This window comes from Corvus moneduloides, chromosome 1, assembly GCF_009650955.1.
Source record: "Corvus moneduloides isolate bCorMon1 chromosome 1, bCorMon1.pri, whole genome shotgun sequence".
NCBI lineage: Eukaryota > Metazoa > Chordata > Aves > Passeriformes > Corvidae > Corvus > Corvus moneduloides.
In genome coordinates, this window is record NC_045476.1 from 145823858 (window position 1) to 145836171 (window position 12314).

A 12314-nucleotide genomic window follows, 5' to 3' on the forward strand; every position below is an offset into this window, starting at 1 on the left:
GATCAAAGTGACTTATCTGAAGGAATGGGATCTTTATTTAATGCAATCAAATCTCCTAAAATTCATCATTTTAAGGGGGGTAGAGAATGACAATGAAATAATTTTTATATTATGGTAAGTAGCTAATTTGTCAACAATACTATCCAGTCTGGTCCTACCAATTGCTCCAAGCTGTTACAGGATGGAAGTGAACATTTGTGAAAAACTGTGAGCAGGAGAGAAGCAGTAATGAGAAATTAGCTTGCAGAAAAGCATACACAAAGAGGAAAACACAAATTAGTCTATTCAATGACTAGAAAAGATCTTGAAGTGTTTACAAGGGAAAAATTAAAAATGATGTAAGGAGAAAATAAAGAAAGATTTAATTTTTTTTGGTAACATTTCTGAATTTCACTTCTCTAAAGAGACCAAGTGACATTCTGGAAACAGCAAGTTACTAGGGAAACGTACATCATGCACTCTCAGAGAGGCTTATCTTGTTACAGTTCACAAAACCAGAGTGTCACTGAGGTTGGAAAGCATCTCTGGAGATCATCTATTCCAAGCCCTCTGTTCTGATCAGGGTTAGCCAAAGTAGGTTTCTCAGGGCCATGTTAAATTGGGTTATAAGTGCCTCCAAAGAGGGAGATTCACAAGCTCTGTGGGCAACCTTGATCACCATCACAGAAAAAAAAAAATTACTTCCTATGGAAATGAAATTTCCTATATTTTAATTTGTGCCTATTGCTTCTTTCTCCCCATTTTCTTAATTTGAGATAAGAGGTCTTTGGCAGGATTCTGGTGAATTAGTGTACATTCATGCATGCACATGCTTTCACTTGTGCAAAAGAACATGGGGCTATTGAAAATGTCAGAACATACTTGTCCTATGCATAGATATTTGTACAGCACATTATTTCATTTTGTCTCATTGTGACTAGATGCAGTTATCCATATACTCAGTATTCAAAATCATGCTCATTCATCAAAAGAGTAAGACAGTTGCAGCATTATTTATTCTAATCTTCTGCTAACATCTTGGTTTCTTCCTCTCTTTTGTTACTAAAAATTACAGGCAGTTACTTGGCAGAGTGCTTAAACGTTGTAACATCCCCACTTCAGCCTCTGAGGCTGAAGACTTGACTACAAATAAGACAGACATAGGCTGCAGATTTTGGTTCTAACAAATGCAGAAGATTTAGCCATGAACATATCTACATGCAAGCAAAGGCATTGAGGGAACATATGCCAGCAGACAGGAGAACTCTGACTTCTTGCTGATTCACATCCAGTCACTATTTCCCTTAAAATGCAAAAATACTGGAAACAAACTAGAAAACACATCTTCCTCTGTCATGTCAGGCAGGTAGATAACCTGTTGTTTTCCTCCCTGCCATCCTCACCTCAGGCTTCCCCCATCCCTGCTGGTCAGGGACCCCAGTCCAGCAGCTGAACACCGGGGCTGCAGCCACCACTGTCCTGCTCAGAGCTTGAGCCCAGCTCCACCAGCACACATGGGGCACACGCTGGGCCTGCCAAAGAGGGCCGCTCCAGCAAAGCCCAGAGAGGATGGTGCTACCTGCACAGCCAGCTCTGCCTTTGCAATCAGAAGTATCTAACTTTTCAGCTATATTGAATGAGGGAAAAACCCTGGGGAGTGAGGCTTCCCAATTTGCATGTTGTTATAATGAAGTGTCTGGACTTAGAAAGTTGAACTCTATTTGAGACAGGTTTTTTATCCTTATGGGTGTTTGATCTTGCCTTTGGGACTTGATCCAGAGTTTACTTGCAAGGCTCCAACAGGCTACATTGCATTAACTGAGCCCTAATATCTGCTGGGAGCTGGAGCTCTTTAGGACCTTCTGCCCCTCCTTTACAAGGGATGCTCAGCTCTTTTCACTGCCTGAACTGGGTACTGCAGTATTTAGATTCCTTGCTGAAACAAACCCTAGAGATTTTATACTCCTGCTTGCTTTCAAATAGCTAAAGGCATCAGCTATAGAGGACACTGACTTGCTGACAGGTGAAATTCCCTCTCCCTTACTTTGCTCTCTCCTCCTGAAAAAGTCTTTACAGTTGCTTTTGTTCCACAGAATTTGGGCTTTTTTATTATTTGTGTGCAGCTGAAAGAAGTCAGTGAACAGTCTTGATCAAAACACAGATTAAAATAAGATGGTACAGTGAGTACACATTTGCTGCCTACATGCATTTTCCCAAGGAACTTTCACAGAACAATCCTGTTTGCACAGACTGTACTTGGGATGCTGAGGGTGTTGAGGTCTGCAATATGACATTTGGTAGCACATGGCTTGCAATAAACTTAACAGATCCCTTTCATATTTATGTGGTCTTTAATGAACAGAATAAGTATGAGGAAGCTAACAAAAAGATCCACTTTGGCAGGACTCACAACACATCTTTCGTAATGCAGTTTCTAACCTATTTATACATTTAATGTTTCTTCCCAATAATGCTTGCTGTCATGCAGCTCTGCAAAAACCAGTATTCAGATGCTTTTAAATACACTAGAAAATCTGATAATTGTTGATACAGTATTTTCTGCAGAAATTACCAGAAAATGCTACAGAAATAGGCCAGTCAGTGAAGCTGACCCTTGAAAGGAAAGCCTCAGCTAGAGCAGCAGAGTGCTGGAAGCAGAACCTTAAATTGCAATTGCTTCCAGCTTGCAGAGCTGTCAAAATGAATTCATGAGGGTTTTGTAACCTGGAAAGAAACAATCCTGAATGCTCAGATAGCACCCAACATGTTGTTACTGTGCAATGACATGGACATGGAAATGCAGCTGATTTTGTAGGGATACAAGTTTTTTGTATTGAAGAGCTGCACTACCTTTCTGAATGACTCTAGAATCTTCCGTATAGACTATCTCTGACAGATTGTGATAATACCAATTCCTCACAGCAATATTCCAGCAATTGGCTAACTCTTTAGGCTGGTATCAGTCAGTATTTCAAGACTACAGCAAAACAACCTCAAACCAGAAGTGAAAAATTGCATTTTCCCCTTACAAGACTTAGAGTTGCAAACAAGAAAAAAAGTCATGCACAAAAGAGGAAGAACTTGGCAAGAAAGAGGAACAAGCCTATTGTGAAATTGAAAATCACTTCCCAGAATCAACAAAGCACACAAGGCTGCGCCTTGTGTAATATCTTAAATGGCTGAAATCCATTAGCTAGATTCCTTTTTTCTTCTGGGCTGTTTATACCCTCTTCAGGATTTGTAGTGAAATTAATAGACAAGTTCCAGCGTGATTTATTTATACTTACTCATATAGTTCACACAACTGTACCTGCAGAGAGACTATTCCCAGCAAAGCCAAACTGATAAACAATGGGAACAGTACCAGATCAGAAAGAAAAATATTGGCTGAACTTAAAATAAGCATGCTCAGTAAGAAAATACAGTTTAAATGTTTAAAAAATACTTAAAGAAAAACTGCACCTTCACAGCTGCAGTGGGTGAAAAGGCAATTAGAGCACTCAGGAGAGAGTGAAGAAGCAGAAGGAACGTTTGAGAGGCAAAAAAGATAAATAATTACAGGAGCTGATGAAACACCTTGAGAACATTGTCAGAACTCTGCTATCCTTCTAGATTCATTTGTCCCCCGGCAGAGCAGAAGAGAGTTCAGAAAACAATCCTTCAGGGCTTTTTTAATCAGAGTTCATAACTTCACTGTCCTGAAATAGCTCAGTGCTGGTATCTCAAAATATGCTTGCTCAACCTGCCAGAAGGCATAATGCACACGAAAATCTCCCTGACCCAGCACTGGGCAGGCCTCTATATTTATTTGGGTTTTTGACACTCCTGAAACTTCTTTTGCTGGTGCTGCCAGTTTTTTTGTGGGACTTCTGAATAGCAACCTCCATATCTTCAAATATTGTAGCTTAAGACACAGAAGACTTTTCTTCACACTTTCACATGCTTTTGGTATGCATTAATATACTGAAATGAGTGAGAATTACATTACCAAAAATTAAAAACACCAGAAGATTGGTCAAAAGACTTTTGCTTGTGTAAGGTAAATCTAGGATTGGGCAGGTGAGGTGGGGGGGGGGAGCATGTTACCTATTTGTCTGCCAAAATCAGATATGTCCAGTTACGTTTCAGAACTTTCCTACACCATGAACAGAGTGTTCAGCTTTTTTCTTTTCAAAAATCAAAGGCTGAAAGCACAGTTGTATGGTCACACTGCTCACTAGAGCTGAGCCCATGAAGAAAACCACCCCAGAACACTTCCTGACCTGCTGCTGCTGCTGTGTGCACAGGTGGCCAGAGGTAAGACTTGGTTCTTAAATCTCCTGCAGACTTAAGTTACCCTGCCCAGCACTGGAACAGTGGAGATGCACTCACAGAGTTCAGTGGCATCTCAACTAAGAGACAACTCCCCAGCTGATCTGGCTCTGTGACAGACAGCTGCCAGACCATTTCCAGGCAGTTTAAACAAGACCAGGATGGGCTCAAGAGACAGAGCAAGACTCAAGATGTAATTCCTGAAATATTTATAGAGTCCTGACTATGGGGTTGGCTGATGGTGTGAATATACCTGAGGACAGGAATCAGCTGTAGTGCACAGTATGCTGGGTGAGTTGAGGCTCCTAGAAAGACACTTCCTGTCCCTTCTAGCAAAAATGTACCATGGTATCAAGTCATGCAGGGTGAGACACCAGGACACTGTTTGTGTGTCTGTTGGTGCAACAAGCTCTATTCTAGCAGAATTACTGTGCACACAATCAGAAAACTCCTTAAATAAAAGCATAAGCATGAACAGATTGAGCTTCAAAAGTAAGTTCAAGCCACCTTTGAACAGTTTTTAAGCAACTGTAAGTTCAAACCACAAGTTTGTAATGGGTCACACTGCAGCAGGCTCTTCTCCTGCCCTTTGCAGTGGGAGGAATTCAAACATACTCCAGCACTAAAAAGAGTTGCTCTGACATCCCAAAGAGGTTAGTTTTACTCTTAGGATACCAAGCCCTGGCTGCATAATGTACAGATTTTTAATTTTTGCACTTGGTCAGCAATCAGAGAGAATGTTGTTGAATCCATCTAGAGATCAAAGAGCTCTCCTTACATACACTATTGTGCGAGACAAAATCCTGTAATTAATTCATGCGAGGTGCTATTTGAAACCACCATAATCTCACCCAAAGGCTGATTGTTGTACGAAGGCTTTGTGATGCTCTTTTTTCCTGCAGAAAGGCTGGATGGGGGATGGTGGGGGCGGGGGTGGAGCAAGAAATAATTTCCTGTACATACTTTGTAGCTTTAGGATCCCAAATGACAATGTCAGCATCAGAGCCCACAGCAATTCTCCCCTTCTTTGGGTAAAGGTTAAAGATCTTTGCTGCATTTGTGCTGGTAACAGCTACAAATCTGTTTTCATCCATTTTTCCACTGTGCTGCAAAAGAGTATGCAAAAGAAAACTCATTACTTTTTTAAACAAGGAATGAAAACAATGCTCTTCTTGTTGAAAAAGCTAGGGTGAGTGACATCACATCAATTTTTTTAAATGTCATACTGAAGAGTTTAGAAGTAAAAATAACTACTTGTCTCAGATGCCCATAATCAATGTACTTTCACTAAATACAGTAATTTTATCTTACTTTATCCCACAGCAAAGAGAAAAAAAAGGACAACTTTAAACCAAACACCCTGTGGATCCAGTCTCAAGTCAAATGAAATCAACTGTTTTAGCTGGCTTTAAATCTGCAGTCCTGCTCAGCGATTTCCTCAGGAAACATAACATCTCTCAAGTATCTAGGTTTTGGAAAGTGGTGAGACAGTATTAAGGAGAGTCTCAAAGGTGGTAACAGCAAGGCAAGGCACAATGTGTAGTATAGGAAAACTGATTTGCAAATTTCTTTAGCAATAACACAGAGTAGAGTAGTGCTCAGTAAATGTTGAAATCAAGTAGTATAAAAAACAGATTTGCTGATGTGACACTTCAGCAAAATTGCAAATAACAATGGATATACTTGTGTCTTGTGACTGTACACTGCTGTGTAATTTAATCCAGCTTCCATGACTGTTGTTTGTTTGGAAAGCCAGCTACACTGGCTGTAATATTGTGCATAGGTCAGTCTAGGAATCAGAATGTCATAAAAACATGTTTATGGAGGTCTGTGAGCAGTCATCTGAGAAGAAAAGTATAATGAAAATGGTGAACACTGCTCTTCTAAGTAATGGCATGTGGGAAGGGAGGGAAGCTGTTCAGACAAACTCACACAGCTATGTAATATTTTACAAGTGAAAAAAGGGAGGATATTATCAATTGAACTTTTTAAAAATTGTCTTGCCCAACAGGATGCACTGTTCAAAAGCAGCACTGATGAGCACATTCATGTCTCAGTTTCATACAAACCACAAGCTAGATTTCAGTTTACACCATAAAAAATCTCACTAGAGCTATACCACAGGTGAGTATAGACACAAGTGCGTGTGTTTTGTGCATACCAACTGGAGCTGAATCCCAGATACAGATAAACGAGACATCATGAACCACATTCTTACCAAGTGTGTGAGTAGGTAATTATACTGTGACAAATGAATATGCTTCACAGTGCATTATCAGCATGACTTCATTATTGCAAGAAAACTTAATATTAAATAGAAGTAGATCTTCCAGAACATAACAGTTTTGCACAAGCCAGAGCGATCGTAACACCCAGTATGCAGCAGATTCCTCAAGAGATTTCCTTACCTTCCCCCTCATCAGGCATTATCTGAGAAGCACTAACCATTCTTGTGTTGATAGTGAGAATCTGAAGTCAGTGGGATGTGAAGGTGCCCATTTCATGTTATCACATGGCTAAGTGACACATTAGAGAAGCATATCTTAAAACATAAATTAGAAGTTGACAGGCACACCAGTGCAGAAACACCTCCAATGGCTAAGTTTGAGAGAGATCAGAGAGGAAAAAATACACAGCTGATAGAGTTGAAACTGTAGGCACCTCTTCCCTTTTACTTTCATTTCATGAATTGAAAAATATGCTTCAAGGAAATGTACTTGCAGTACCACTGAAACAATAGCAATTCCTTACTGCTTAACAATAAAAATGATTCTTTAGGGAAATATTTTAAGCACCAAGAATCTTCTTCCATCTTCCAGGACCATAAAGTGAGAGCTAATAAGGACTGTTAGGGTTTTCAATTGAATAAGTTATCCTATGATAAACACACTTGATGAAACTGAAGAGTTAATAACTGCTGAGAGATTATGTTTTATTGGAGAAATCAATTACCTCTATGTTTGGACATTTTGATATACTTACAACACCTTTTTCCCATATGACTGACATCCTGTCTTCCACACCATTCACTCCATTAGGGATTTTTGTGAAGTCGTCTTTGCCCAGAGCTTTCTGGCATATGTCAAAGGTGCAATTGTCAGTCCCTGTCACAGATAGGTCACCACTGCAGAGAAACAAAGTTCATTATGAGTCAGAGTATGTACCAGACAGCACCACATAGGAAAACCTGTTGTAAGGCTGCATAGACCAAGTCATCCATCCTTCAAGATCAAAACTGATATGCCCTGCCAGCCTACCTTCAGTTCCATCCTCCAAGACTGGCTCCACAGTAACAGCCAGTTGCCCTATGAAGCAGTTCCCTCTTCAGAAACCCCTAAGAAGAAAAAAGCCCCAACACTGACACTTTTGCTCTGGATATATCAAAGGTGTCCCACAAATGGAGGACTGTCTTCTTTGCCCAGAGCAAGCAGCTTGGTTTCATCCTCACTTCAGGCAGTTTTTGTCTGTGTCACTCCATATGAACTCTGAAATTACCACGGCTCTGCACAACAGTTAGCCAGTGTTTAGGCATACCTGTACAGGCTCTTCGGTCAAATTCAACCCTTTTGTGGAGTTAACATTTATTGGTCATAAAATACCAGCAAACCACACATCTTGTAATGTAAACTGCAGGTATCTGAAAGATACTTCTTTTTCCACTTCGTTCTGAAGTAGACATTATGAAGTGGACAACTTACATGTACCTTCAGAAGTTAGCAGACTTAATTTTTCATGCAACATTTGAATTTCAAGTGAAAAAGGCAGCTGACAACAAACCCCAGGAAATCTAGCTATGACCTCACATTTTACACATTTCCCACTGACTTACAGCCTTACTCTCTTCCTGGTCATGTTACAATTTTTCCTGTGGTATGAGCAAGGCAAGACATATTGAATAAAATCAAGTGTGGACAGAAGGCCATAAGGGTTCAGAGAAATAAAATATGAAAACAGAAATATTTTTCATCTGTTATTTCGGTTTCTCCTTTCTGATAATGTAACATTCTGTACTTAGAAAATCTCCAGAGCGTCAGCCTGCTGTTATGTACTCCTGACAAAATTTGCTATGCATTTGGATATCAGCTGCTACTGTTTGTTCATCTGCTTACTTGGCCAGTAAGTTCATGAGGAAACCAGGAGTAGATGGATCTGGTCTCAGTGGGGGTCCCATCACATATGCTGCAGCATGAGCCCAGTCTTTATTCCAGTAGTTGGTGCCATCGGTGCCAAGACTTGCAGCAATAGGTTCCCCATAAACCACCTTTCCTGAAAAATGTAAAGCAAAGGTATCATCATCAAACATAAAAATGTGTAACTTGTATTTTCTCTGTTGAGGATATTTTTGGTGGCAATGAATTTAACTTTTAATGAGTGTTTCAAATTAAACACCAACATATGGAAGGACATAATAAACTAAGCTATAACACAGCATCTTTGTTCTGAATATTCTGCTAGTGATTTCCCAATATATTTCCTCTTAAGAACATTGCTTGGGCAAGTTTTTTAATTAAATTGTTAACAGATTTACTATAATGGGTTTTACACATTGTTTACTAGGAATGTGATTGAGATTTCAAAAGGAATGCAGTCCTCAGTTGAATTAATTATGTTTAAGATTCATATACTTGGTAGCACCTTTTCAGTGCTCTGAAATTACTGACTGCATAACAGTGTAAGTTAATATATACAGCATACAGACTTTGCAAGGTGCTACTTTTAATTGTCAGGCTATAACTGTGCCAGGAAGAACAATATGGCAGGAGACATAAACTAAGAAGTATAGAAACATTTCCCAAATCAAAAACTATAAATAATTCAATTTTAAACGTTATCTCCTGATTTTTAATCTTTTATTCTTTGCTGCACAGGATCCTGTTTTCCTCAGAAGAGGACACCAGCCCAGACTAAATGCTAGCCTTTAAACAGAGCTAACATATTTTAACTACTTTTTCCTCCTGGGAAACGTGGGTTTGAAGCTCATCAGAACAAAATGTTTGACTCCCTGAGCGAGTGGTCCAGACACTCTGCAGTTCTGCAGCTGGCAGGTGCTGATGCCTCCAACTGCAGTGGTCACTAAAGAACCAGAATGAGCTGGGACCTCCCATACCCACTCAGAGGCTGCTTGGTGCGGGTTAAAGGAAGTCTCTGCTGGGTCCCAGCAAGAGCCTTCTCCCTCCCCTGATCCCTACAGGCAGTGGGTATTTTGCTATGGATGCTGGATTTCACTCCAGGCATAATTTTTATTAGAACTATCACTGCATTGCCCCAGCAAGGCCACAGCTGGTAATTGCTTGGTGATACAAGACTGTGACCTTTCTCTGTCTTTCTGTGTGTAAGTCATACAGTCATACTACCTGCTGGAAAACAACAAAGCAAACCGTTGCAGATTTCTCTCTGTACATTAGACTGCTACTTCTGTGAGCTGCTGGATTGTAACTCCTGCACTAGCATAGATAGCTACTGAGGAGCTCAATTATTTTCAAAATACATTTCTCATTGCACTAGTGCCATTCCTGAAATTTTTGGTGCTAGATTTGCAAAAAGGCCTCACACAATATTATTTCTACATGGTAATCAAGGTCTGCTCTGGTGTCACTGTATTGTGTATTTATTCCGAGTACTTGGAATATTAGTACAACTTCGTCCTCAGCCTAAAGACTCCCTGTTAGCATTACTGATTTCCTACGACCACCTCAGCATGCTCTGACATGCTGAATGTGCTTGTCTCAGACTGATGCCTCGTCTTGGAACATTCTAAGATCTCACTCCCACTTATCTACGTATGTTATAGATTAATACTTGCGCTCAGAGGGAGAGCACCATTTTTTAGACTTGAAAACATGACTTTGGTAGTTATTTACTGGTTTTTGCACCTAGTTTTCAGAACTTAAAAGCACTGACTATGAGGCCATGCATGGAAGTGATATGACCACTCACTGATGAGGAGATTTGAGCAGATATGGGTTTTCTTAATTCAGAGCTGAATGATGAAACCTAAGAAGAGAGATGGATGAAACCAGGACAGTTGGATGAAACCTAATTCACCTTAGTTCAGGGTCTTCCCTGACTCCTGCAGGAGCTCTTGGTCTTCCCTGGGCAAGCCCAAACACTGTATTTGAGGGTAGGCTGCCACCAATCTAGATGTATGTAGAGAAGGTCTGGTGTATATAACCAATCTGTCATATTTACCTATCAGTCTTTTGACAGATTTTCCATGATCAAACTCACCAGAAAGGGGTGGGAGAGGGAAGTGTGGTTTGTGTCTCTCCTACTGCATGTAAACAAGCTAAAGAAGCTTTCATCCAAAGTAAACCTGAACTATGAATAATTAAGACATAGCTACAAATTATTATCAGGACAAGACTGAATTTTTAGCTTAATAAATAATTTAGAGAATAACAAGAAAATAGTTTTCTCATCTCAGCTTCACAACATGAAAATGAAAAGAAGTTTCCAAGCTCCCAGTTGGATATGCTGAACTGATTCTAACTCATGTACCGTAGCTGATGACAGTGTTTCTGCAGAGTTTCAGATTACTATCTCCCTTTGTTCCCATGAGTGGGGAGGAATAGAAGCTGTTCTGTCAAGTGATTTTGAGTCTGAACACTGCAGTTTCAACAGACTACCTCTGGACAGTTCTGCTGAATGTGCAATTTCTTACATTTCATTTGGGCCATGACTAGCCAGACTGAAGGATACAATAATATCAAGATTCTGCTTTAATCCCAATAAAAAGGAAATTCTGCACTGAGGCTCTTTTAGCTTGACTGGCAACAAGGAAATTCTGCATTAAGTTTCTTCTAGCTTCATTGGCTTCTGCCTATAGGCATAAAAGTGAAGTAATGCAGTGATAAATCATGTCTTTCAAATTGTTAACTTTTCCAGAATTTAATAAAAAAAAGGAACCAGCAAGTATTCTGTTGTTTGGTCTTCCTGACACCTCTGAGCAGCTGGTAAATAGCTGTGTATTTGGTGACTTTTTATCAGATGCCCAAACTGGCTAGCAAGAGCTATTTTTAATAGATTACTTTATTTAAAAAAAAGAGCATTCAATTGCAATTTTTTTTACCAGCTACCAGAACTCAAAAAGAGTTACAACACTGGTAAACACCAACTAACGTTTACAGGCTTGAAAAACTGGTCCATATGTTCTTATTCTAGTAGAAGTTTAGAAGCACTTAAGATAAAGTCATATGGGGCAAAGATACTCACAAGCTATGCTCTGAAAGGAGCAGAAGTGCAAGGCAGGGTTTACTGAATCAGGGGTAGCATTGCATCCATTAGGCTATACACAGTCCAGACCTGAGCTGTCCTGCATGAGACAGCTAAAAAGTTGACATTTTTAGTTGCACTCCTGTGCTCAGAATCAGCTTGAGAGTTTGTATACCCTCAGCAATGGACAGGTCTTTCCTCTCACTAAGAGGAGACATAACCTGTGACTGATGGTAGGAACCAACCCTGTAAGTCTAAGTAAGCTTCTTAGAATCTGGCCAAGTACATGTTTTTGTATGCACTTTTTTTTAAAAAAGAAGAAGCATTTTTAAAAATTGACTTTTTCAGTAAGATTTTGCTCTCCAGGTCTCCACTAGAAAGTCCCATTTTCCTGGCTGTAGCAGCACATTAACTGAGGAAAGGGACATAATCTTTAATCATCACACTGGATGATCTTTAAGGTCCCTTCCAACCCAAACCATTTATGATTCTATGGTCTCCAGCTTTAGCACACTTAAATTGAAAGAATTTTTTAGGGGGAAACAGTATAAATCATCTACCCCTAAATCACATTATATTAGCCTTGCTCTCTCCACAAGTATTTCTGGTGGCAGGAATGGGTGACAAGGCCACATTAATTTTCCCCAGTAAGCTCACATCAGGTAATCCTAATAGGGAGAAGGAGCTGCACTGCCTGACACCAGAGCTTTACAGCCTTGTAGTCTCACTGGAGGGAAGATTTTACACAATAGCAGGAAGAGAATCCCTTCTGTCTTCCCACTTAAAGGAATGAGAGTTTCATGCACACAAAT

At 39.9% G+C, this 12314-nt stretch overlaps 1 protein-coding gene across 2 annotated transcripts in view; it reads right to left on the reverse strand.

The window, feature by feature from the left end:
- The window catches only part of DPYS (dihydropyrimidinase), a 38716-nt gene that overhangs the window by 8915 nt on the left and 17487 nt on the right, over positions 1–12314 (reverse strand). For both annotated transcript variants that reach the window (XM_032131259.1, XM_032131249.1), the window contains 3 exons: positions 8400–8556; positions 7273–7414; positions 5254–5396 (listed from right to left, as the gene is read on the reverse strand). In XM_032131259.1, coding sequence (XP_031987150.1) covers positions 5254–5396; positions 7273–7414; positions 8400–8556 — 442 coding nt within the window. The remainder of the gene's footprint in view (positions 1–5253; positions 5397–7272; positions 7415–8399; positions 8557–12314) is intronic.